Raw genomic sequence first — 27,490 nt, 5'->3', positions numbered from 1 at the left:
TGTAATTTCAGTATTTTTATTTTCTTTAACTTCGTCTTCCTCTGCTTACTTCCAAACAACAGGAATAAGAAATGCATCACTTCCTGTTCAGAAAGGCTGTGTTGCAGCAGAGCTTCACCAGGCACACAGTGTTCACAACAGCCTGTGACTAACATCCATCAGGAACTGTCAGGAAGTTGAATCACTGCTTTATTTTAAACACAGACGCAAAAAGGGGCATTTAGGTACAGATTCTCAACAGCCCGTCCCTGCATATTGAAGCAACTGAGGACGCTTCCAGTCAGCTGTGGGACCACTGCGGATGACCAACAGAATGCTCCACCAGAAGTGTAAAAGCTTTAACATCAAATATGAATTTTAACATTGGTTGTATGCTGTTAACATAAATCCTTACTGCATCAATTGTGACCTGTGTGATGTGAAAATATTAGTCATTTTAAAATGATCTTTCTGTTCCTTTATCTGACGTAACAGAAATAATTGAATTACTTTTCAGCTAGTAACTTACATTTATTCTTTACTACACTTTTACTTTTTATGTAATTTACATGAAAACAACAAATAACATGTTTTCCCCTCGAAGCAATAATTCAGTTGCACAGTTTACTGCCTTTACAGTGATAGATTCATTCAGAAGCTTTCTTAGTAGTTTGTCAGTGGCTATGAATTTGTAAAAATCATGAGAAAGATACTGAAAGAACTGGCATCCTTCTTTCTAAAGAATGGGAGCATGGCAATGAGCACTGAGAGAGGAAATGACTAGAAAATTAGCAAGAAATTAGTAAAATACCCGAAAATTAGTAATTATATAACATAATTTTAAACATGTAATTTTGAAAAGCTTTTTTTATTTTTCCATATACATTTTCCCCTACCTTTTACTTTTTTTTTTTCTAAATCTATTATTTTTTTTGCTTTATGGAATATTTCTTGCCAGGTTTCTTATTGCCTTTTTTCCCAATATTTTTTTTAAAGAAACCAAACCCATTTGGTCAGGGTTAAAAGATTCAAATACATGTGAAAGGAGTCTGAAAGCATCGCAAGAAATGTGATGCAGATCCGGGTTTTGAAGGGTTAATGTGATAATGATGATGCTGTCGTTGATACTTCGTGTACACCTGGTCATTCCAGTGACTGTATGTGATCCCAGTGCTTTTCTTCATATTTTATTTTTTTTCTCTCAGGCTCAGTGTGACAAGGAATGTTAAGTTACAGCTTTTACAGAAAATTACAGTGATTAATCAGAGATCATGTCATCACAACAAAACATAATATTGAAATGTGTTCAAAACAAGACCGTTTTTTTAATCACACACTCAAATATTTAGAAGTAAAAAATGTCTGCACATCAACCCGAGTCTCCTCTACACACTTCAACAATAGTGCACAATTCTCCCATCAGCCTCCTCTTCACACGTGTCGATCATTTCAGTGAATATCCTCTAAGAGCTGAGAACACCAAATTAGAAATCCAAACAATAGAGTGCAATCAGTGAACTACTTTTGATTCAAACAGATTCAATCATCAAGGTGAAACACTATTGTCCCAGCTAAGTGGTGGGTCACAACATCAGGATATAAAAAGCACAAGAAGTAATAGAGAGTATACAGCAGATTCACTTGGAGAGCAGCATTGAATCCATTAGAGGGACATGACAAAGTTTACACCACAGAGTCATGTTTGCATGTTTGGTAACCTTTTTTCATCCACAATCACACAGCCTCCACAAAATATTGCTTTCATTGGAAGCAGTGAACAACAATGAAATTATGATTTATGTATGTTTTCACGTAACTGGTTTGGTTTTCATATCGGATTAAATAAGAAGTCATTGCACTTAAAAGAAAAGATAATAAAAAAGATTTGTCTCCTGCAGAACACAAAACGCCAGCAACCGTTTAGAAATCAGCACTGTCTGTTTTGAAGCTGGTAAATATGATTTGTCATGAACATTATCTCCTTATGTTCACACTATGTTCTATATTCTGCAACTATTCCCCCTGCATTTCAGAGCAATTATCATAAACACTTTAATCATTTTTTTCCCCCCAGTTTCTTGGGTTTGTGTTGTATATCATGTACTTAGATCGAGATGAATGGCCAAATGACGACAGTAAACTTAAGCTGTTTTTTAATTTAAATGCGCGCATCCCTAAATTTCAGGTTGAGCTCTCCATGAGTTTTTTTCCTCAGCAGCAGTTTGTGGCTCGCTGGGTAGAGAATTCATCTGTCGGTCCATTCAGAACTGATTAGATCAGTATGCTCTGCGCTCCGAGAGTGTGGGGCATGAATAACTGAATGGTTTATTTTAACAGCACTCCCAATGAATGATCCTCCTCCAAAAATAGAAAATCTATTTGTGGCAGCAGATGTTTTAATTGTGGCAGATGAATGTGTGGGAAACCCTGAAGCTGCCGAAGTATTGCTTGTTTCAACTTCTTAAATGTGAACATTTTTTGATTTTCTTATTGTTTTTATTTTACAGGGTACTGTCCAAACTCTTGTTATCACTATGAACTAGAGAACCAGTTCATAAGAATGAGAATGCCATTTCAAGAAACCAGAATAAGGGACGTGACTTGTGGTTTGCTGCCTATCATGGATAGTTATATGCTTATTACTATGTAGATACATAAAGACTTACTGTCCTCAATAATTCATGATATATGTTTGTGGTGTGATGCTGTGGATTTCATGATGCCTGGCAATGATGCTGCTGTTCTGTGCTATTGGTTTTGGTGTAAAAAAGATCTAACGAAATCTGTTGGAAAAAAAGACGAAAAATGGCAGTCTCAAACCCAGATGTCCTGCAATGGACCAATGGGCATATTGTGAGGAGTTATTGTATGTGCTTCATTATGTTGTTTTATAAAAGGTCTCTTGTTGTCAGGTAGGCATGGGACAGTATCAAAATGTCATGTCATGATAATCTTGGCCAAATAATTGTGATTCACAATATTATCCCAGTAATCATCAAAATGTGCTAAAACACTCTGGGATCTTTCTACCTTGTATGTTCTTATAAAAACAAGTATTTTTATTGCATCTCAGACACTGTAGGAGACACATCTTACTTAAGTGAACTTCCTTTGTTGTGACAAACAATCTTAAAAAGCCAGGCTTTTTGACTATTTGAGAAGGCATATTGTTTGGGTATTAACTCTTAGAAACCTGGCTCGACATCAGTTTTCTTATGCTGCCTTAAGACGCCTTTTCAAACCTTTAAATCTTGAGCAAATAAGTTTAATTTCTGTCAAAAACATGGGGAAAATGGCAATGAGCAACATGGCAAGAAACACCCCACTAATTGTTAGAAATCAATAGATTCAGAAAATATAATTTTAAAAAAGCTAGGGAAAAATTTCCACAGAACTATAAAGAAAATTATATATATATATATACTTTTTTTTTTAATTAAATAATTATAGTTGTTGTTGTAGTAGTTGTTTTTTTCAGGTAATTTCCTTGTTGGTGTTGTTTGGGGTTCTTTTTGGTTAGTTTTTGTTTCTTTTGTTTGTTTTTAATTTTCTTGTACATTTTACTAATTTCTGGGTCATTTCTTCTTAAGTTATTAATCGGCTTTTTCCGATGTTCCTGAAATAAACCATGCCAATTTGCCTGGTTTGCCTGTTTTTCTTGGGGCTGTTGTAGATGCAGCCTGTTTTTTGAAATGTCTCTTTAATTGTCGATTGCCCTGCAGTCTGGGTGTTTCGGTGCAGCTGATATTCACTATTATACCGACTATAGAGAGTCACCACAATCAACTTACTGTGAGAGTTCCTTATGATGACCCTGATAAAATTGTACGTCTTCCTATTGCTGAAGTCAGATGTTCACTCTCCTTAATGTGTGTATATATAGAAACTAAAACTATTGAGCATATTACTGCCAATAAAGAGTTAAGTGTTTTCATGCTTGGGATTCTATATTTTTATTTTTGTGGACAGTTATGGCTTGTGTCCATATTGCGCTTTTTTTGCCAAAAAAAGCGCTGGAATAATACTAGGGAGTGCTTCATCCCAGCACTCTTCTTAATTCTATAATATCATCAACTTGACAAAGAGCGTTGTTGACACAATTGAAAACAGGCTTACAAAGTGTGCTGTGATAAAGGCACAACACTCACGAGCAACATTCAGTGGTCGGCCAATCTGCTTCCACAAATGGGCTTTTCTGTCTTTATTGTTAGAGTTTCTGACTGATGTATACTACAGCTCTGGAGAGACAATACAGAAGCATCAGCTCAACTTGAGATTTTCAACTTGAAGCGCTTGGTGCAGCTGCACAAAAAGAAGCCGGAGCGCACTGAAAAACATTTTTTCTCTAGGCGGCCTCATGTGTTCCCTGCTCATTGAGAACAATTTTTAAAAAAAGACACTGGCGTTTGGACGATGTGGAAACAGGCTCTTAGCCCCCTGTATCAACATATTTAATCAGATATGAAAGACTTTTTGTGTGCAAATTAATGTCTCATAGGTACCGTATTTGTTGATCTATTAATATATCACAAAATGCACATTACAATGATGCAGTTTTACATTTGACAGGTCCCATATTGGCAATATTACTCTGAGGCCTGACTAGAGCGGAGTCACTGCGCTGAGCACATCTTTCTCCTCAGAGTGCATGTACTGACAGCAGATCACATCATCCATGCCTTGTTAGAGGGTGATGCTGCTTTGATGACAGGCTGTGCAACCAGGCGTAACCAGCGGTTATTTATAGTCAAACGCAGGGCGGGTTTCCATTAATCCTCAAATTGCAAAAACTGAATTTGCAAATATAAAATACACCTAATGGAAACATCAATTTTGAAAAAAATCCCATTTATCGCAAAAAAGTTTTCGGCGATTTGAAAAAGCCATATTTTGCAAAACTGCAATGGAAACACCTTTTTGGCTTTTATAGGTCTATGGCTATGCGCTTGTCAGTAGGATTTGGCTCCCTTGGGCATGATGCAGTAGGTGCTACAAGAGGTGTTATTGCATAGCAAAACTCTTCAAAAGTTGAGCGAATCATCTGAAAGATTTGAATCCACAATTCCTCTGTGAAATAATGGACTATCATCTCCCAGAAATCCCTCATACATGGCCACTCCCATGTATATGTCGCCTTTGATTGGAAATAATGATGGCTAGTACCGTGGCTGCAATACAAATCAACCTGCTGATGTTATGAACATCCATTGCCATGCGTCTTGGAATGTTATCGCCAGAGTAGAAGTCGCTTAACATCTCTTAGTGGAAATGCAGTCATTTCGTAATTGTGTTTTATCGACATTCAAAAAAAAAAAAAAGCTTAACTTTTTCACAAATCTGTCATGGAAACCCGCCTACTGTCAATCAAATGTGAGAAAAATGATACAAAAGTTTGATTGAAACAGTGAGTGCAATGAGTCCATGATCTCAACAACATGGAGCGCCTCAGAGAACAATCCTAGGTCCACTGATTATTACACTGATTCATCAAAACGATTTAGTCTAATATTGTGACTTTGTCATCATAAAACTTTTTATGGAACTTCCTTTTTTGCCATCATGCAGCGACTTAACAGAACTGAAGAGTAGGGCTGAAACTGAGGTGAGAGACTGAATGCAGAGTGAGGACTTCTTCCGTGGTTTGATGTTTTTCTGTGTGTGTGTGGATTTCTCCACAGACTGTATATAAAGGTGGACAACATGACAGTTTCCCCCAAAGTGTGGCTTTTCGATCTGGATCACACCATGGTGTCTGTCTGCAGTACAGGTCATAAAGCTCACCCCTCCATGTTAGTGAATGGACATAGGCCAAACTTAAAAAATAACAGTAAATGCCAAATACATTTTTCTCAAAGATGTTTTCATGTTGATGTTTTTAACGTTTTCATCAGTTTCGGTTTTAATGAGTTATTCAATTCTATATGATTGACAGCTGTGACAGCCAATCCATGCGCTCGCATTCAAAGAAGCTGCTTGTTACTGGTTGGACAGGTGTTTTGGCGCAAACTCCCCCACTGCAGATACCAGCGCAGCAGCTGTATCCGGGATGTTTTAGCTTCACGTAAGCATAGTGGGGGTAAGTGGGAGTGCGTCATCCATCTTAATATACATTCTATGGTTTTCTCACACACCAAACAACATGCTGGAATACTCTTGGCATTGCCACTGACCGAGACACTGGCCTCAGATCTGCAGTCGGTCCCTGGACACTGCACTGTGACTGTCTGCTGCTGATAAATAGTTAAGGTCACATGCAGAGGACAAAATTTCCATGCTGAAGTAACTGATAAGTTAAACTCCGTGACCTCCTCTTCCCAAAACCAGTAAAAACAAAGCAGCCATCTGCTTTCACAATAAAGCTTCACTTCAGAGTATCCTGGCATTTTTTGTATGTATCCCCGGTGTCAAATGCTAATGGATGATAACTGATCAGTTTGAGTTACAATGCATAAATGGTCGGCAAATGAAGGCACTGAAAAAATGAGTATTTGATAAAAACATCACTACACTGTTGTGTTCTGTAGTGTAGGGATACACAACATGTTCCTGCAGCATCACAGTCTCATGTTACAGAGAATGAAAAGCATGTTTCCATTTCATGAGGCAAGAAGCTGGTGAGTTCTGACATGAATAGGACACAACAAACGTCTCCTTTGGTGCTGGACACTATCTGTCCTGGTTGTCCAACCTGAGGCCGCGGTCCGAGGCGTCCTCAGAGGGAGTGTCTAGAACGGGATTGACAAAGCCTTCAAACTCAGTGTCTGCGCTGTCCTCCGGATGGGTACTCACAAAATCGTTCTCCCACTCCAGCGCGTTGGAGTCCTCGGAGGCCGAGGTTGGCCCGCTGTGCATCTGCTTGCTGCTGGGCCTCAGGGCTGCGCGCAGGATGTCCTCCTCCGTCCGAGACCTCTCCCAGGCTGGAAGTGCTCGATTGATTCCTGCGACGCAAGGACACGAGCTTTCATTCTGACAGCTGAAGTCATTGAAGTCAAAAACGTCTGAGGGCAGTAATCTGGTGGCTCAGAGAGAATCCTGTTCCAACCTGAAACTTAACATTCTATATTTCATGTATGGAAAATAACTTTGATGCCATATGTGAATATATATATGTATATATATATGTATGTGTATATATATGTATGTGTGTGTGTGTGTGTGTGTACATATATATATATATATATATATATATATATATATATATATATATATATATATATATATATATATATATATATGGTCAGAGCTAACTGACTGCATACATCTCTCAGGCTGTAATACAAAACTCAAAGTAAAAAAAAAGTTTTTTGTATTGAGGAATAATGAGGGATACCAGCAGCACCCGGGCAGACGTGGGTCCGGTAGTCCCACAGTGCCCTGCCTTTAATCAATGCATAATAATATAAATAACCCCGTATACATTACATTAGATGAAATAGGAGCCGCACACTAGGGAAGCCATGGTGAGGAAATTTTCTATATCTGTAGAGCACTCACTTATTGTTATCAGGTGAGCATTGGGTTTAAATATTGTTGAACAGGTGCTGTTGGTTTTTGCATGGAATGCCATTTTCAAAGCCTTGTATTTGGCATTTTGGTCATCATCTTGTTTTTTTGGAGCCAAAAGGCGACCAAATTTGGAGGAGAGGTTGGAGCTGTGGAGCAGCAAGTGGTGGATCTGACTCACAGACTGTAGCAACGCCTCGCAGACAGCCTGTCACTCAAGCAGCCCCGTCCTTAAATATGTGTAACTTAATAAAATGTACACAGGGGAGTAATACAAAAAATTACTCACTCTCTCTCTTTCTCTCTGTACAGTTGTCATGAATGTTGAAATTAGCTCTAGAGACCAAAATCGTTTTTGTTCCAGGCTTGTTCCGACTCTGTCTCAACGGACAACAATGGATTGAACTGTTATGTGATTTTATGGGAGTCTTTTTTTTTTAAAATGTTGTTTGAGCCCCTAACCTAAGGCAATTTTCTGTCACTGTGATAGACAATAATGTGTCTTTAATCTTTGAATCTTTGAACAGTCTTGTCAGGCAAACAAGGGTCTGCTCTGTAGCTAAAAACACAGGCAGCCAATCAGGGACTGCGTTATAGTGGATGATGGGGCATGCAGGTCACTGCTTAGAAAACATGAATGATGGCTCACGCAGTAACAAGTGCAAACTTTAGCATTAGCAGAGTAAACACAGCAGTAAGTGAAGTTAAATCAGTGAGAGTCGACAACAACAGTTAAACAAGGACATGAGGATGCACTTGCGAAGTTTCTCCTGGAAAAAGCTTTTGTGCCATTTTTCTGACCGGATTTGGCAAAAGCTTAATTGTCCTCTTGCCTACAGATTCTACTTACATACACAGATCTGTATGATCTGAGAGGAAAATGTAAAATCAGTTAAACTCAGTATCACTGCCACAGCCTAGAGACAACACTAAGATAAAGCAAAATTATGGTGGTGACAAAAGATGGCACAATACACTAAGATTGGCCCTGACAGCCTAAATAGAGCAGATGATTGATGATGATTGTCCTAAATAGGCCCAAAATTAGGTGTGTGTTTCTCCTGAATGGCAACCAAGAGTCCTTACATACAGACTTATTTCACACCTGTTTTTTAAAACTCGTTTGGGACTTTTGAGGTTTGATACACAGTAAATCTACTGTACGAGCTGTGCACAAATGGTGTACTTCTGTCTCTTCCTCCCCCTCTTTGCTGCAGTGTCACTGGAAAACAAAATCAATCTTGACTGAGAAATAAATGAGGCACTTTGGAGGAAGAGAAAGCTCTGACTTGTAATCGATCTTCAATCAGAGTTCGCAGTTCAATCAGGATGTTGCATGTATGATTTATAGATAAGTGATTTGTGATGGTGCAAAGATTGTTTCATCTTTGCAGCCGAGGAGTCAGAGGGAAGGCTTGAAAGTGTAATAAACTGCTTAGCGAGAGAAAGTGCTCCGATTTTGATGAAAATGTCTATTCTCACCTTCCTCGTCCTCCCACTCGAGATCCAGTGAGGTCCCGTCATCATTGGTGGAGCGGGTCTTGGTGGTGAAGTCCCAGCTGCACTCTGTGTTGGGCGTCACCACATTGGTGTCAGATGGCAGTCCTGGAAACAAAGAGTTAATGTTGCAACAGCTTCTTTTTATGCATATCCAGTAAACTCTGAACTGATAAATTACCTGTATGCATGTTTACCGGTTTATTATTAGAACAAATATTATCAGGGTTAGATGATTTTCTTACTGTTGCCTCTGAAAGCTTCAGACTGTGCTTTTACATTTTGGAGGTAGACGTCAAAATCCTCTCCAGAGGTGTGTCTGAGACAGGACAAGACAAAAATCAACACAATAACACACCCATAAGAGCTGTCACTCATTACCATCCTTCCTACTAAGCTTTTTTAGTGATTTCTCTTCCTCTTTGTTTGTAGATTTGCTTGTAACTAGTTAAACACTGAATCTTGAGACTGAATACCTTGTAGTGCTTTAACCTCTTCTGCAGCCTACTGCAGAAACAAATTGTGTGCTCACGTCATTAAATCAATGTTTCATTTGAGAGCTTAAAAAAGAAATATGTAAGATTATGTTTGCTATATAAATGCAAATGAAAATATCTTACATCTGAGGTGCTAATAAGTTGTTGTTGATCACTGCTGCCTTCATGTGCTCCTTAGAAATATTGTACTTACGAGTTACAAGCATATGAAAGTTGTAATTACAACTGGGAAATTGGGAAATTTGATGATACCCGAGTTGTGATATTTCAGGGAAGCAGAAATGTCGGAAAGCATAGAAACAGTTTCAACAATTGACGGTAAAACATTATATTTTGTTATTTTGTTCCTTGTGGCTATCACTCACATTAAGTAGTTGCATATTTTAGTATATGCATCTATTAGCTGCAGCAAGCAAGCAAACTTTAAACTAGAAAACATGCAAGGCAAGTATGCTAGCTTTTTATAACTATGTAATTTTATAACACGAGTTGCAGACTTGACGTCATACATGCATAAACATTGCGGGCAAAAGTCAATGTTTGGTCAATGGCAAGAATCTTTTATTAATTCACATATTAAATGTCCATTTTTGATCACATGTGAAGTGTAATATGGTATTAATGTTAACTGCTGTCAATGCAGAGTGACCTAGATTGAATATTTAAATATAATATATAACACATATAAAAATGTAAATAAACTGTAAACTGTATTAAAAAATAAAACTGACATTAAACAGTAAGACTAAAGAGTGCTGATCAAAATTTGATCGAATATTTATCAAGATTCTGTTAACTGTGTTGCCTACTTTTTCCTGAAAATGTTTTCAGGGGGATATTTCAGCTTACCTTTAATTAAGGTAGATATCGTTTGTTACAAGGCGGTTTCCAAATTATTCCATGTGTCAAACTGGCAATACGTTATCCACCAGCTGCAGTATTTATTAGTCTGGTGAGTTCCAGTGCATTCTGGTAGATGTAGGATTTCTACCTTGTCGGCAAATGCATACGCCACAGCCCTATTCCTCTGTTGTTTCTGGTCATATAGGACTAATTTAAGAGCAGTTTAATAAAAAGAGCATCTTTTTAACAGTGCAATTCTTTTTTAAATACATCCAGCACAAGTTGGCTAAGTTTATCTAATTTCATACACCTACTAAAACCTATGTGGAGCCTTGTGACCGCAGCGTGTCCTCAGCTCCACAGCTACCCTGTTGTCTAATGAACTTAAGTGACTCACTTTCTTTGCTGAGTTTCAGTGCCGGAGCCATCTGCTTTCCCCCGTGTCCTCTGGGCAGACAGCTGCTAACAAAAAACCCACAGATCAAGTCAAAACACAGTTCTGTCTTACCGTCATTAAAATACAGGCTACAAACATCTGAGAGGTTTTTTTGAGCTTTCAAGGAAACATGTGAGCAAATAACATGAATAAAACAAAGCAGCACCGGAGAGGCAGTGACATGTGGAATGGAAAGCAAAGAAATCTCAAATCCCAGAGGATTTTTTTTCATATCACATATTATGAAAAGCCATTTCCCTGCAGCAGGACATTCCCTGAAATACCACAGGAAATATATAGCCATGATATTTGTCTCACTGCAATTCTATTATATTCCAATGGTCCAAATTTCTCTGTTCATGGTGCAGGAACTTTAAAGCCAGGGAAAAGTAATGGTGTGATCTGCAGCGTGGGCCTTGGTCTTTTCCGCATTTCACTGCTTGTACTTATAAATCAGGGTCATTGCAAGTTTTATTCACATTGGCACTATAGACGTGCTGTAATATCATGTATCATCTACTGTTATTATTCCATCCTGAAGCATCCAACCGAAATAAATGGTTCCTCTCTTCTATGAAATGTTCCATTGCAGCTGTGATGCATTTTTCTTTGTCTAAAGGGTGATAACAACAAGTTGTTTGTCGGGCAGAGACAGAGACAGACAACAATCTACCAGACTGGTGTCCAGGACGTGTTAATGAGGACAAAACAACACTGAACAAAGAAAATAATCCCTGTGTCCCTTTAAGACCCAGAAGGCCGAGGACTTGAAACGCTGGGAGCCTCTGCACAGGGCCAGCGGGTTAGAGGAGAAGTTGGTTTTAGCCAAGCGGTAAGTCAAACTGGCAGAAGGGAGCGCTCAGTGCCGCCTCACCTCCTTCAATTTTCGATCACGCGCCAACCTGGCGGCCTCTCGCTGGGCGGCATTTCTAGCCTCTTCTTCTAGCCTCAACTTCTCCTCTTGTTCCTCTAACTGAGCAGAAACAACGGAATGAAACAAACACAAAACACAGAACAGAAAATTACAAAACAGAAAAAACAATGCAGCAAATTAAAAAAAAGAAGGCAAAAATAGGTCTGAAACACAAAATGAAATAACGGTGGCTGTTAATCGAACAGAGACAGAGCGTCTCACCTCAGCTCGGAGCCTCTGGTCTATGAGGACCTGCTTGTCTGACAGCGCAGTGTAGCGGTGCTCTTTGAGGTGCTTGATCTCATCCTCACTGATGGGCCTGGAAAAGAGAAACAGCATACTGAAAGGTTAAGTGTTGTTTTGTCAGAAAATACTTGTGATTAATGTTTTAGATCTACAGCAGGTTTCTCACCTGGGACAGGGCTGTGGGCTCTCAGCCTGCAATGCAACAAACACAACATTTAACCAAACAGCATCTATTTTCTTTGTTTTCTTTTCTTTTTTTATTTATTCATTTTTGCTCTTCTTTAATTTATTTATATTATTTGATTGTTATTATCATTATTACTACCAGTATTATCATTATCATTACTATTGTTATTTATTATTATCTCTTTGTTGCATTTATTGATTTATTTTTCCATTTATTTCTTTATAATATTACTGTGATTCTGCTTCTTGGAAATGTTGGTTCCCCCTGCTGGGATGCACTGGAGCTGGACATAATTAGTGACAACTGTCAGATTTTCTTTGTGCTATTGCCAATGTTCATGCGGAAGAAGGGTGTGTGGCTCAAAATGTGCGTGTGGCAATAATAAATAAATAAATAAATACATAAATAAGTAAAAAAACAAAACAAAACAAAAAACATTTTGACTGCTTTGATATCCATTTTGAGGATTCAGCACCCGGTTTCTAAAAGTTATATTGTGAGTGAGCATGTTGTGTTGGATTTTTTTTACCAAACAGCATCTTCTCTACTGCTTTGTTTGACTCAAGTGCTACTAGTCTGGGAGTGGAGACAGTAATCGAGTTACTCCCACAGTAATGTTCAGTGGCTGCACCCATCATTTTCTATCCATCAGTGTGGGATGGCTATCAGAGGAAGGTCTGCTGGGAGTCTGAGAGTAAAAACCATCCCGGGAGTTTCAGCATAATGCCGCTTTTAATTAGACTATACGTCTTATAACACACTCACTCAGTCTTTTACAATGTACTTGGTTCCTAAAGAGGAGAACAATAATAGAGATGAGAGAAAAATCATTGATATTATTTTCCTTTCCTTTCCTTTCTAAAACAAGCAGCAACATTTATGGCTGAAAAATTACAGTTGCAGCTCCTCAAATGGCCATGTGAGGCTGGCTCCAAAACAGAATCAATACCCAGAGACCCCCATGTTAAACCTTGTAGGAGCCTTTTTGAATATACAGTATTTTTATATTGTTATATATAGCTTGGTATATAAAGATTTTAATATTTGACCACTATATGTTAGTAAAGGTTTATAGTCTATGACGTCACATTGAGTGTTAGACATAGGTATTTTAAAGTCACGGTGGAGGGAAAAATCACAATGAGCATTGATGCGGGAACATATGGTTCTTACGGTAATCACAGCAATGCAAAAAACAACAAAGGTAAATCAGATCACTTCACTATTTGAATGTTACTGACAGTCACAACAAACGTTTTTAGTCTCTGTAGCTAATTTCCAATTCATGACAACTATTCAGAGGGTAATTTTTTTTAATATAACTTTACCGATTGACTGGTATTAAGGCTTAAAGTTCTGCATAATTAAGGCTCTAAAAAAGTCTTGATCAGCATTTAGTTGTACTAAAAGACACTTGAATGTGATATTCAGTATCACAGTAAGTATTTTATTGTTTACATGGCTTTAGATTTGGGGGGTTTTGCCAGCAAAAATGAGCAAATAAAAAAAAAATTGCCAAATATTGTCACTCCTGGCTCCAAAAATCCAAGAGGGCAAGGGCCAAAATGTCAAACTTCAAAATGGGAGTCCACAAACCAGTGGGAGACGACACTGTTTCTACCTTCAATATTTCATCCAGTCTATAGTCTGAAGGTTCATAGATATAAACAGATTATCATAACATGATCAGACTTACCTCATCGCTCTCTACCAGATTTTCAAACTGCAAAATTAAAACACACAGTTAGAGATACAACATTATACTGAGTAGTCATTATTAATAAGAAAAGAGAATACCAGTAAATGTAGGACTCATACCTCTATGGTGTAATGTTCTCCTGTGGTGCTGCTGCGGAAGTATTTGGACCTGAAGAAATAATAAAGAGTATGAACACACTGGCAATCATATGAAACACCTGAAAAAGTACATGATGCTTTGAAAAGCTGCAATTTCACACAAATGTCTGTATGATCATAACATAGTATACTACAGACATCAAACTCAACTTCAAAATTCGAAAATCGAGTAGCTCAGTAGCTCTGGCACTTTTTACCAAATTTATGATAATTCATCTCTACTTTTTTTAAAAAAAAAATTACTTGTTTGCCCATTTGAATAAAAGCCATGTGGACGATGTACAGATTAAACTGACTGCACACTGAATGTTGCTGATCTGAAACGGTCCTAAGGATCAGCCTCAGCAACTTTACACAACGTAACACATTCTAACACTTCAGCAGAACGCCAATGATCCGCTGTAAACGTCAGGGGTGAATTCTGTGTCTATATTCCAAACACTCAACCAGTAAATTAACCAATTCGCCATTCTTTAAAAAACTTGATTTGTTTCTTTACCCCTTAAACACATTAACCCTTTACAACCTGGATCTACATCAGTTTTCTTGTGCTGCATTTAGACACCTCTTACAAAACACAATGAAAAAAGGCAATGACCAACTTGGTAAGAAATGCACAACAAATTGTGAGAAATTAGTAAATGGTGACAAGAAAATTACCTAAAATTTATTGTTGAAAAGTATCATTCATCAAAACTATCCATAAAATAGGGGAAAATGTCCAGCAAACTACTTAGTTTTAATAATTCTATATTTTAAATTGTTACAGAAAAAAATAAGAAAAGAAAATACCCCACATTTTTTTAAATTATCAGGACATTTTTATTCATATATATATATTTTTTTTACATGACAGACATCTGTTGGGGTTTATGCTCTGATCATATCATGGGATTTTAATTTGTTACTCAATCTGTAATAAATCAGGCTCTCTGGGGACATATGCACGTAAGAAGCACTGGAGCTTTAAAGCCAGAAAACTCCTGCTAGAAAATCATTTTCAACAGCAACTGAAGCACAGGTGTAAGTAATAGTATCAACTCAAAAAAACAACCATATTTTTCCTCTTACCTGTTGTGGTGTTTATAAAATCTAAATTGTTTTGTTGTGAGCCGCAGAGGGTTAGAAATATCAGCCGTAGAGATGTCTGCCTTCTCTTCAATAATTTGGAACTAGATGGCACTTGGCTTGTGGTGCTCAAATCACCAATACATCAAAAAACTAATAATCAGTATCAGCCCTAAAAAAGCCAATATCGTTCATCCCCTATTTATAACTATTACTCCATCTATCAGCTCATATATTCAGATATCTGGATGTGATGAACGAGTGTGAATCAGCTTACTGCTGGAAGAAATCAAGTCTTTTGTAATCACAACTAGGGGTAGACCGATATTGGTTTTTCAGGGTGATACCAATTATTAGTAGTTAATGAGACCAATAACCAATATTTGGAACCAATATTAGAGGTCGACAGATTACAAGCCTGAGTCGATTATTGGGGCCAATATTTGGTGTTTTGCCGATTATCTGTATTGGCGTTTTATTTTAATGATCTGATAAAATTTTCAAAAATTGGTTATCGGTCTCATCAGCTACTAATAATCTGTATTGGTATCAGCCCTGAGAAACCAATATCGCTCGAGCCCTGACCGATATGCATTTACACTAAAATGAAAAATCGTTTTGTCAATATTTGGAATATAACAAACATCAACACAAAACTTAGTTTAAATGCCATTAGCAAATGTTTCATCAAAACTGAAACGTTCACTGCAAGTTCCTAGCAACTTTTCACGTCAAGTGAAAATTTAGATGAAAAATGAATAAATAAAAATATATCCCTGAGGTTTTACACAGTAGAAGTCTTTCCGATGCTGACACTGTCTTTGCACTTTTTAATAAATTAATATTACCAGCGATTATTAAAATAACATGCAGATATAGATAATCGGCAAAATGTAAAATATCGGCCCCCAATAATCTACAAGGCTGATAATCTGTCGTCCCCTAATCACAACAAAGCACAAAGTCAGACTATAAAACATCAATTATTAACATTAAATCTGATGACATAACGGCCTGCACAAAACCCAAGAAACAGACAACTGAGACCCTGTAAAGACTAACTGAACTACTAGGGTCCAAATGTCACTCTACAGTCACTGTAGAGTGACATAGAGACTTTTTAAACAGCCTTAGCTCCGTGTGTCTGTATGGCAGGGCTGTGATCTCGTGAGAGCTAGCTAAACTCTGTTGATAATAGGGGTGGGGTCTTGATTCCTGCTGCCTCTGTCTGGCCGCAGGTTGGACCCCACACACCCTCTATAATACCCTCACCACTTCAGCTCACTCACTCACGTTTATCACATTGTCACCACATTACTACCAGGCTCACACAGAGCTGTCAAAACGTCCTTAGAGACACACTGTGTCTTCTGTTACAGGCTGAACAACTTTGAGCTAGCATTAGCAGTAACCGGATACGCTGCTTCAGATGATGCTTCATGCTAACTAGCTCACCAAGCTAATGCTATGTTTGACTCACCCGCCTCCTCTCTGGATCCTGTTGGCTTCTCTCCTGAAGAGCCCGACACAGTAAGCCCAGCAGTTACCCATCGCATTGTCAAATATTACGTTTATCTAGCTGCCTTAGCTAGTACTGTCCTGACAGCTGCTGGTGCATTAGTGTGGAGAGCTACATCTCCAAGTGCTGTCCTGCTCCTGCAGCCACTTCCTCATCCTCCTTCCTCTCCGGCTCATGACACAGAGCACGCGGATGTTCAACACCACCACCTACTGTTGATTTGTGCTCATTTTTCATAAACACGACCACGGTTAGAGAGTATATTCGACAACTTGGATCATATTGCTTCTTGCGTTGCATTGATGGATACAAATTTCAATATAAGATATCAGATCACTGATGTGTGTGTACTGGTATAAATCAGACCTAGTATATATGGGGTCAACACATATACATACAGTCTAAGTGTTAGCAACAGAGTTGTAGTAGGAAAACATGTTTGTATGAGCAGAAATAAATATAAATGATAAGAAATAAATATCAATAATAAAATAAAATAAATACAAATTTAAAAGAATTATTAGAAATAAAAATAAATTATATGAGGTAAATACAAATCAAAACAAATAATTGTAAATACATATAAATTATATGAAATAAAATTAATTGCAATTAAAATAAATGAAATGAAAAATTTAAAAAAGTAAATCAAAATTATTTACATTCATTTTCTAGAGGCGCATTATTCTGCCCAATCAATCTACATACGATCATAATAATCCAAATATTTAGAGTGCTAAAATTCAACAGTTACACAACCAGGGACTCAGTTATCGCTGCAATCACACTTATGTATTGTACTTTACATAGTTCTCTGATATATAATTTGGAAAATCCATCTTTTCTCTGTTAAAAGGCACAGTTTAGTTCACTCCAAAATCAAAAACACGTATTTTCCCTCTTACCTGTGGTGCTATTTATCAGTCTAGATTATTTTGGTGTAATGTACAACAACCTAGACTAATAAATAACTCTAAAGGTAAGAGAAAAAATATGTATTTTTGATTTTGCTGTGAACTGTCCCTTTAAATGAGCAAACCTATTGAACTGTATAAAAAATGCAACAAATTTTAATATGTTTAATTGATTGTATACATTCATGTCTAAAAGACAAAAAACATTGTTCTCACACCTAAATCCCCTGTCACATGAACATTTTTTTAAAAAGCCTTCTGTGGGCAGATGTTGTAAATCTTTTTTTAAACACTAAAGACTGTGCATGTGGTCCTTGGGCATAAATGTATGTTATGCTATTGTCCATATTCACTAAAATAAAATAACTGTGATGCACATTATTGGTCTGGTCTTTTATGTCAAACCATGATGCAATCATAGTGTTAACATTTCAGCTACTGTGGATTTCTCGTTTTGTTTTGTTAACATAATTGTTTTGTCTTGTTTCACTCCATGTCGTCAGAGGTGAAGAGGTAGGCGTGCAGCTCATCCTCAGCAGGAGTGTCGTCCACATTGCTGACTGGGACTCTCTGGGCAACAGGCTTGCATCTGGGCATGAGCTTTCTCCCAGTCTGAAAGAAAATTTTCACGTTTTGTCCCTGGGTTTGACTGTCAATTCAGTTTCAGCTTTTAAGACAGGTTTAATTTCAAAGTGAGATTTACTGTATTTTCACTTATTTTTTTTTTACACATAAATGCAGAAGATTACTTACTATTTTCTTGGAGTCAGCCAGAGATCTCTCCAGGTATCTCCTCATCCTCTCCTTCTGTTTCTCCCTCTGCTCTCTCAGCTTTTCCTCGCGTTGCCTGAAACATGACGTGCAGCAGGAAGAATTAAATAACACTATTGCATTTTACAAGGTTTGGAAATAATATATTGAAAGAAAAACATGCAATGCAATGAATTCCAGGTGTTATGTCATGATGAATGTTATTGTCATTTAGCTTAAATCTGTTGCTCTTTAACCCTTTGAAACCTGGATCAACATTACTTCTTTGTGCTACATTCAGACACCTTTCACAAGTGTTTAAACGTTTGATCTCAACCAAAGCAGTTTGATTTCTTCCAAAATATTAAGGAAAAAGGCGATGAGCAACTTGGCAAGAAATGTCCTGCAAACTCCAAGATTTTTGTAGATTTAGAAAAAGTATTTTTTTCAAAGCTAGGTAAAAATGAACAGAAAACTGTATTTGTAACTATCCTAATTACGTATTTAAAATCCTTATTATTGTTTTTTTTGAGATTCTTTATTTTTCTGGACAGCTGTTCGTGGTACAGAACATACATCAACACAGACAGTTAAATTTCCCCTACTTTTCAGATTTTCCACAATTTAATAGCTTTGTACAATTTTGGAGAGACAAAGTGTACTTATAAAAGCTCTAAAATATTTTAGGAGGAGGCTTGAGAGAAACATAGAACAGCAGTCAGAATAGAACAACAGAATAAGGTCATTTATCCAGTATCTCCACAACATCTGGCTGTAATGGTCTTACATATTTCAGCCAATTGGTCCAGAGCCCAGTGAACACACTTCTCTGAAGGCGAAGAGAGAAAGTAATCTATCCCATAACATAAATATCATTCACTATATCTATCCTGAGAATCATAATTATTTCTAAGGACTTTTCAGGTAATTTCCTTGTTCATTTTGTTGTTGTTTTAATTTTAATTTTAAATAAAAAAATAAAATAAAATTAATTTCTTCCTGAATTGCTGTTGCCTTCTTCCCGTGTTTTTGAAAGAAATCAAGGCAATTTGGGGGTTAGACCTTGTTCTTGTATGCAGAAGATAGTTTGCAAATTTCCCTCACCTGCTCCTCCTCTCACTGTCCTTGATCTTCTTCATCATCTCTAAGCTTTCTTCAGGTATGCTCTCGAGGCTCTGCAGCAGTAAAGACATGCGATTCTCGATGTTGGCCAGCTTCTCCAGGGTGCTGAGGTTGGTGATCCTGTCATCCACGCAGCAGCGATGGACCTCCACCACCTTCTCACCCAGAGCGTCCAACATGACATCCTGCAAGCACGAGGAGGAAGTAGGATAGATCATTGAAGAGATTATGAGACCAGATATCAACTGCTCAGAACTACTAATACCACCATGCATTAGGGCAAGGCAATATAAACATATTATATTGTATCAAGATATGAAAATATATATATTCTAAGATATTGGATATTGTTATATTGAATTAATGGTGGATTTTTTATTTTATTTTAAAGGTTGCATTACAGTAAAGTGATGTACTTTTTTCAACTTATCATACAGTTCTACTTGTTTTAATACTTGCCTTTGCCCACTTAGTCATTATATGTACACTACTAATGATTATTGATCAAAAGTGGCATTGTTTTAAAAAGTCAATATTGTCACATAAAAAAGAGACATTTGATTCTGTCTCCAAGTTCTAACATTAATAAAGTGCTTCTGAGGAGATTTTTAAAAAATATTGAGATGTGTATCATGTATTGGGATATAGCCAGTAAATATCACAATATAATTTTCAGCCCATATCGCCCAGCCCTGCTGTACATGATGTCTGGGAGTTCTTGTCACTCTGATCTTAGATGAAAATGTATTTAGACACATTCTGCCTCCTCACCTGGTCTTGTGTGTTCAGTGACACATGCAGCTGGACCCTCTGCATAAGCTTGTTGCCTCTTGTTTTCTCTACTTCAATTCTCTGGATCATGTCGTCTATCTGCAATGTTAGCTGCTCTTCATCCTTTTTACTTCAGAGAGAAAAAAACAAGGATTACCAGAGGGGCACATGGGCTGCGCAGACCTCTGTCAAAGCCAATAGTCCAGTTCTCTGTGATGTGCACATCTGCGAGCCCAACCACGACATATGTCTGGATATTTTCAAAACGATTAAAATAACGGCTGTTTTCTGTATGAAGTTTGAGCAGCTTTATGTGCGGGTTATCCCAGAGGATCACTGGTACCTATGAATGTGTCAAGTCAATTCAAGTCACTTTCCTTGCTCTTTTTTTGGATCATTTCTTCTTTCATTAGTTTCTTCACATGTTTTTGAAAGAAAACAAGCCAATTTGCCCAGGTTTCAAAGGGTTGAGATGTATGACATTTATTCCACTTAAACCAAACACCCAACCCAGTCTCATAGAAATATGTGAAATAAGCACAAAAAAAACAAACAAAAAACAAAACCTAAAATGATTCAGATCCAACCCCAAATTCAATGGATTCTTCCCTGGCCCATGCTCTACTCTTCCAACAAAGTTTCATAAAAATTGGGCAGACAAACAAACCAAACCAAAAATAAAAAACCCCCTTGGCAAGGGTGACAATAGAGCTGAAATTCCAAGTAAAAAGTGAGGCGCCTGCAGATTTCAGGAGAGTAAATAAGTGCTTGTTTCAAAGCAAGATAACAGGCAAATAATACATATATCATTTGTATTTTTGACCTCAGATACTCACATCTTCTTTCTGGTGGTCTCCATGGAATGTCGGAGCTCTTCAAGTGTCTCTTCCAACCTTGTAGAGTTCTGAATCAGGGACAAGTTCTGTTCTGTCAGCTCTGTCACCAGATCCAGTAGCTGCTGGGGATCAGTGAAGTACAGCTCTGGCTCATCCTGCAGAGGTGACAAACACGATGGGCAAGATAGAAGAACTTTTGAGTACTGAAAAAAAATACTATTAAAAGATGAAAAGAGATTTTAACCCTTTGAAACCTGAGTAAATTGGAGGTATTTCTTTCAAAAACATAAGAAAAAGGCAAAGAGCAACGAAAGAGGTGACTTAAAAATAGCAAGAAATTAGTAAAAAGTACAAGAAAATCACGTGAAAATTAGTTAAGAAAGAAAGAAAGAAAGAAAGAAAGAAAAAAATCACAGTAATGACCTTGAAAAATCCTTAACACTTAATTTAATAACAGAATTTTAAATGTATAATTATGATTTTTTTCCCTATTTAAAAATAATTTTCTAAATCTGTCAATTTCTTGCAGTTTGTGGAACACTTCTTATCAAGCTGCTCATTGCCATGTTTTTGAAAGACATCGCACAAATCTGCTTAGGGTTCAAAGGTTTAAATACTTGTGAAATGCGTCTTTAAGCAGCGCAAGAAAAGTGATATCGCTCCAGGTTTCAAAGGGTTAATTTAGAGAACCAGATTTCTAGTTTGAGGAAAACTAACCTCATATTCTGAGCTGTTGCTATCAAGTTTAGAAGCTTTGATCCTGAAAGGAAAAAGAGTTTGGGATCAGGAGAAAGCTTTACTGCAAGATATTCAAAAATGATATCAGCATGCTTTCAGTATTTTTAAATGACCGTTTAAAGTTACTGTATACCCACAAGAAAAAATGATATACTTTATACAAGGACATATGTGTTTAATCAGGGATTGCCACCTTTATTTAGCACCACATCACTGTGTCTAAATGTAAAAGATAAATACTGGGTGTGCAGCAGAGCAGCTATCAGTGCTGTGATTGAGGAGTGTGTGTTGGTGTTTCCTCACTGTGTGTCGCTGTGGGCTGAAGACAGCCTGGTCTCTCTGATGGACGGCAGCTCTCGACCCGGACTGGAAACCTTGCTCTCCAAGCCTGTGTGTGTGTGTGTGTGTGAGTGTGTGTTACATTAGAATCACACTATCAGCACTATCCACACTTACTAGTCCAGCATGTTAGAATTAAAGGGGCATTTCGCTCCAAAATCAAATTCACATATTTTTCTCTTACCTTTAGCAATATTTGTTGATCTAGATGTTTTGGTGTGAGTTGTTAGAGTGTTGGAGAAATCAGCGGTAGAGATGTCTGCTTTTTCTTCAATATAATGGATCTAGATGGTACTCGGCTTGTAGTGCTCAAACAAGCATTCTGGAAAGAGACAAACCTTGTTGTGAGCAGTTTCATGTAGGAACTATTTTCTCTCTACTGACTATATCTGCCAAGCATATCACACCACAGACGAAATTGTAAATCAACTGCTAGTACCACTAAGCTTGCAAACAATACAGCCCAGCTGAAGAGGATGTAACTAAAGTTTACATCTCCCGAACACGAGAATCTTGCCCATGGGTAGATACACACTTCCTTCTGTGTGGTGATACGGTTGGCAGGTGTAGTTCGTTTATTTGTAGTTGCAGAAGGAAGTGTGCATTTACTCATGGACGAGGGGCTCATGATCATGACAGTGCAAGATGTAAACATGAATGCTGTTCTCCTCGGCTGAGCTGTAATATTAGCTAGTGCTGCGGTGCTAAGTGAGGTAGAGGTAGATTCTGGTTTCCTTCTACGTGGTGTTACAGTTCTGCAGAAAGAAAATCGTTCCTACATGAAACTGCTCACAACAGGGACTGTGGATTATCGTGAATGACTGGGTCATGATTTTTGGAAAGAGACACTGCTGTGGAGTGTTTCGAAATGTTTTAATTCGGAGCTTTTAGCACTGGAAGCGGAGTGCCATTTAGTTCCATTATATTGTAGAGAAGCCTGATATTTCTACAGGCTGATATCTCCAACACTCAACAACTCACACCAAAACTATAAAGACTGCTAAATAACACAAAAGGTAAGAGGAAAAATATGTAATTTTGATTTAAAAACAACAATATTAGGAAGTTCACCTGCAGCATGCTGGTCCTCATAATCTATTTTATGTTAGTTTTCTTGGTTTTGTACTTGCCGTTGCTAATAGCGGACTCTTTGGGCTCCCTGACTTTATCTTTCATAGCCTTGGTCTTCTGGGCCTCTTGCCACTCTGGAGGAGACAGCTCAAACAGAAGCTCCTTGTATCTCTTGTAGTCTATCAGGATTTCTTCAAATTTGGCAAGTTCACTATGAAACAGAAATGCTAGATTGAAATCAACATGACATAACACTGTCCCTCCCAATTCATTCACTCTTATTTCTAATTCTCAGTGCACCTTTTGTACATAAAAGATGGGAAATGTGCACTCTCATTCATTTTAATTACTCAATATTATCAGACTGCTACCTTTTAATGGTCCCTATTTCAGCAGTTAGTTTCTTGATCTCAGCATTTTTCTCCTGTTTGGACTTGGCCTCCTGTTCAAAACTGACAGCACAGAGAAGATGACCATTTTCAACATGACTCTTTTAACGTCCAGTGTGCAGCCAGCATGTCATGTCCTGATGCAGCTTACAATGTTCTGGCCTCCACAGACTTCTTCTCATTCTCCCTGAGGAACTCTTCAAAGCTAAGGTTGTCTCTCTCGATGATCTTCTCAAGCTGTCTCAGCTGGGCCTCCTCTTTTGCAATGGCTTTGTCCATCCTCAAAATCTCCGACCTCTTTGTCATCAGAGATAACTGAGGAAAGTAGAATAGCAGGAAAGTCAGACTTTCAAACATTGTTTCTCCTGGCAACAACTTTACCAAAAAGCTTATTGCCAGAAAAAATGTTGGCAATGTACGTTTTCTGCAAAACATGGATATGAGACATTTGTTTGTTTTGTAGCAGACATGTTGAAACTTTGAGGGTTTTTTGTGTTAACAAAACTCTGATTCCAGAGGGACTCCATAAAACCTGTAAACAGAGTTTGATGTAATAAACCAGTGGCATTCCCCTTTAACAGCTATAATGTTTACATAAACATGATGGACATGGTTCAAGATGGCCGAGAGCATCAGACTGCTGCAAAAGCAAACGTTCCTCAGCATCAGTCACAAGGAAACTGACTCCAGACTGTCTAAATCGGTTACCTCAAGCACCGCCTTCTGCCGTTCCATGGAGATTAAGTCATGTTTGCTTTCTTTGGTAAAGTTTTCTGGAGACAGAGGAAAGACAACAGTTAATTTTTACATTAGCCAGTTAGCCACTGCGTGCACTCTGCTCTCTGTCCAGTCACCTCGTTTCATCATGGCCATCTTCAACTCGCGTCTACTGGCAGTCTGTTTAGGGACAAATGTCCTACTCTTGGTTTGTTTCTTTATCTTCTCCTTTTCTTTCTCCTCCTCCTCCTCCCCCTCCACGTGTTCTTCCAGCTCTTTCCCCAGCTTGGCCATCATTCGTGTAGCGTGGGTCGTCTTCTCATCAATTGGCAGAGCCAGGAATTTACGCTGCTCCTGTGCATGGAGGAGAACAGCAGCAGGACCAGAGGTCTGTTTTTTTTCTTGCAGATACGGTGTTGCACAGGTACCACGCTGTGCATGTAAAAAAGAAGGTATTTGAATTTACACAGCTGTGCTCAAACACACACACCAACCTCTTTTTGGTCCCCTCTTTCATTTATGCTCAGCAGGAAAATGTTTTTACTGTCTGGCACTTTGAATGGGCTCTGTTGGGTCTGCCTCCTCCTCCTCATGTCTGCACACAATGTCATAAAGAGAATGTGTTTGGGGGGAAAAATGTGCATACAGGTTTTTACATTTTCACTTTCTATTTTACAGATCAGTCACTGCCCGCTGTACCTGCTTTATGTGATTTGGCAGCACTTTGAGTCTCTGGAACAACAATGCAGCCTGAAGAAATCTCAGCTCCTTCTGTTGAAAACATGATAAATCACCAACCATATTTACAGTGTGTCTGACGTGTGACACATAGCATTATAACAAATATTTACTGGGATGTGGAGACGCCATCTCTGAGGTTACTGCTGGCATGTGACACCGCTCTGGCTCAGTGTTTTATTTGGCTGCAAGAGAAAAAAAATTAAAGACTTTTTGTGGGTGACAAATGATAACAACCCAAATTGCAACACACTCTATACTATTTTAAACTATTTAAAACCATTTAAGCCCCCACCGATTCACTCTTATAAGAATAATAAAGGTTGCTGGAACAGGTTCAATCAGGCACAAGTTAAAACAGGTGCAGGCTGGGCCACTGGTGTACTGAGCTTTTTATTTATGAGATCATTCAATGAGCTTATTCTACATCATGTTTGTACCCTATAAACCTTCTAAGATCAGAGTCCATTTTCATTTCAAATTTTGTTGTGTTTCAAGGCATGGAGCATTTTGCCAAACATTAATTATGAAATAAATGTAATTAATACATTGTAATTATTAATGTATTTATGTAATTATCAGTAATAATAATAATAATAATAATACAACAATACTAACAATAATATACACTGTAGTCAAGTGGTTATGTACACTGCAAAGCAAAACGCATCGACTCTGTGGCGCAACGGTAGCGCGTCTGACTCCAGATCAGAAGGTTGCGTGTTCAAATCACGTCAGGGTCAATCTTTCTTCTGCCGGGCTGACTTGCGATTTGATGGATCGCCGTTCAACTTCCCGTGAGCACTAACATCGGAGAGTGTGACAGGATGCCGAAAACACAACGGTTTATGTTCCTACGCGCCCTTGACCAGGAACATTTTTCCGTAATATGACCTGTAGGTGCATGTGACTGTATTGCGGGCGCGTGTGTCATTTGTGAAAAATAAATAAATAAATAAAAATTCAACAGAGTGAACACTTATTTCAACAAGCAACGAAATAAAGAAATTACGCACACGCACGCACACACACACCTGGAAAAAGGTGTAAAAAAAAAAAAAAAAAAAAAAAGGTTACCAAACAAACAAACAAAAAAAGACAGACTTAAGAAAACTTTTTTTCAGATATAATTTTGTAAATCTGCTTGTCCAGTTTATGGGAAATTTCTTACCAAGTTGCAATTGCCTTTTTCGTGTTTCGTGTTTTTGAAAGAAATCGTACCAGTTTGTTTAGGGTTAACAGGCTGAAATACTTGTGAAAAGTGATGTCGCTCCAGGTTTCAAAGGGTTAATGTAGCTAATGCTAACTACTTTGTGCACGATTCTTTTTCGAAAATATAGCCTCTAATTTTTGACAAAAGCAGGTAAAAACTGTTTCACTGAATATTCTCTTTAAGCTCTTTTAAAAAAGCTTATGTGTATTTCAGCAACATATCACGGCTGTAAATACTATTTTTAGTTGTTAGCTAACTTGCCAAACTAGCTAACATTACAGGTTAGCCCGGGCGTCTGTCTCTCATGATAAACAAACAGGCTGTAGCCACTGTACAGGTTAGCATTACGCCATTTGTTTCGTACACTTCTTTAGTGTGATGTTAGCAATGACTTCAAATTACCGTCTGATGGTGTTCATACTCAGGACAGCTACCCAAACTGCGAGGAGAGATGAGACACAGAACTTCACTCCTCGGTCTGTGCTTCGGTCTGTGCTTCCGTCTGTGTACTGTTGTCATGGTAACCGCTGTCTTCAGGGTCTCCTCTGTGAACTGTCGGAGTTTGATAGCACTGTACCAGGAAAATGTCTGTAGGCTAGCTGTCAGCTGTAGCACTGTATTTTTGTTTATTTAGCTAACAACACAGATGGGGATTTCTTTCTTTCTTTCACTTTTTATTTTGTTCAGTTTTTTTCAAGAAGTAGCCTAAGCGCACATTTTTCCATAGATATGCCTCTGAAAAATGTGAAAAATGTTAGAAAAAAGTGGAAATCCTGTTTGAATTTGAAGTGATTGTTTTATTTTATTTCATACATTTATTTTGTTTGTAGAACTTTTTCCTCTTTATTGTGACAAACAGTTCTCTGGGCCATTTACTTTTTTGGTTTTAAATAGTTTTCAGGTAATTTTCTTATACTTTTTAAATAATTTCTTGCAATTTTTGGGGTCATTTCAGCTCATTGCCTTCTTTCTGTTTTTTTGACAGAAATCAGACCATGTTGAGGCTCAGGTTTCAAAGGGCTAAAGTCCATTGGTTTCCAAACAAGATTAAGAGAAAGCTTATCAATAACAATACTTATTTTACTTTGGTTTGAAGGCTTTGCAGCTATCATTTGGTAGAGTTCGAGACAGAGGTTGTGAAGCTTGCTCATCAATCCTGTGGGCCAGTCATATTAATTCTCCACTAGATGGCATAGACAGATCATGCAACTTAGGCAGACATCCATCCCTCCAGCGTTGGATGCATGGATGTATTATTATGAAATCTTGGATGGCCCACTGAAGTAAAGAAACCAAATCTCAGGACTGTCATAGATCCTGTAGAAAGACATGTATGTCTGTATTAGA

The 27,490-nt window shown here is 37.9% G+C and overlaps 2 protein-coding genes and 1 non-coding gene across 5 annotated transcripts; 1 reads left to right on the top strand and 2 right to left on the bottom strand.

Annotated features, from left to right (window-relative positions):
• Positions 1–16,738, bottom strand: ap1ar (adaptor related protein complex 1 associated regulatory protein). 3 transcript variants are annotated; one of them, XM_042493272.2, is made up of 10 exons: positions 16,507–16,737; positions 13,920–13,968; positions 13,798–13,824; positions 12,081–12,106; positions 11,891–11,987; positions 11,630–11,728; positions 10,717–10,781; positions 9,225–9,298; positions 8,965–9,087; positions 1–6,917 (listed from the first exon to the last, which is right to left on the bottom strand). In XM_042493272.2, exons 1-10 carry the CDS (start codon positions 16,575–16,577, stop codon positions 6,646–6,648), a joined length of 903 nt encoding a protein of 300 aa, XP_042349206.2. In that variant the 5' UTR covers positions 16,578–16,737; the 3' UTR covers positions 1–6,645. The 3 variants fall into 3 exon arrangements, with proteins under 3 accessions (XP_042349206.2, XP_042349207.2, XP_087937499.1); XM_042493273.2 differs by having other exon boundaries at positions 10,717–10,778; positions 16,507–16,736; XM_088081373.1 differs by lacking the exon at positions 11,630–11,728 and having other exon boundaries at positions 10,717–10,778; positions 16,507–16,738.
• A 791-nt stretch (positions 16,739–17,529) lies between these two features.
• On the bottom strand, positions 17,530–26,638 carry LOC121947679 (cilia- and flagella-associated protein 100-like). The gene is made up of 16 exons (XM_088080652.1): positions 26,546–26,638; positions 25,044–25,115; positions 24,892–24,963; positions 24,687–24,787; positions 24,330–24,546; positions 24,184–24,248; positions 23,627–23,790; positions 23,458–23,538; positions 23,146–23,297; positions 21,980–22,064; positions 21,656–21,698; positions 20,939–21,093; positions 20,103–20,232; positions 19,314–19,516; positions 18,213–18,306; positions 17,530–18,071 (listed from the first exon to the last, which is right to left on the bottom strand). Exons 2-16 carry the CDS (start codon positions 25,081–25,083, stop codon positions 17,946–17,948), a joined length of 1,728 nt encoding a protein of 575 aa, XP_087936778.1. The 5' UTR covers positions 25,084–25,115; positions 26,546–26,638; the 3' UTR covers positions 17,530–17,945.
• trnaw-cca (transfer RNA tryptophan (anticodon CCA)) lies at positions 25,602–25,673 on the top strand. Its single transcript has one exon. It is a non-coding gene; the product is annotated as a tRNA-Trp (tRNA).
• Positions 26,639–27,490: the final 852 nt, after the last annotated feature.

This window comes from Plectropomus leopardus, chromosome 8 (genome assembly GCF_026936395.1).
Source record: "Plectropomus leopardus strain MGB_pleo_1.0 chromosome 8, ASM2693639v1, whole genome shotgun sequence".
Lineage (NCBI taxonomy): Eukaryota > Metazoa > Chordata > Actinopteri > Perciformes > Serranidae > Plectropomus > Plectropomus leopardus.
Note: the sequence above shows the minus strand (reverse complement) of the source record. Positions and strands in the feature narration are given on the sequence as shown.

Bases quoted from the DNA above. Each gene is read 5' to 3' on its own strand.
- ap1ar (XM_042493272.2), bottom strand. From the start codon at position 16,577: ATGGGTAACTGCTGGGCTTACTGTGTCGGGCTCTTCAGGAGAGAAGCC. The intron at 9,088-9,224 runs GTAAGAAAATCA...CTTTGTTTCCAG, and splicing joins TGAAGCTTTCAGAGGCAACA to GACTGCCATCTGACACCAAT. The intron at 6,918-8,964 runs GTGAGAATAGAC...CTTGCGTCGCAG, and splicing joins CGAGTGGGAGGACGAGGAAG to GAATCAATCGAGCACTTCCA.
- LOC121947679 (XM_088080652.1), bottom strand. From the start codon at position 25,083: ATGCCAGCAGTAACCTCAGAGATGGCGTCTCCACATCCCA. The intron at 24,964-25,043 runs GTAAATATTTGT...TGTTTTCAACAG, and splicing joins GATGGCGTCTCCACATCCCA to AAGGAGCTGAGATTTCTTCA. The intron at 18,072-18,212 runs GTAAGTAATCTT...ATTTTCTTTCAG, and splicing joins TGGCTGACTCCAAGAAAATA to ACTGGGAGAAAGCTCATGCC.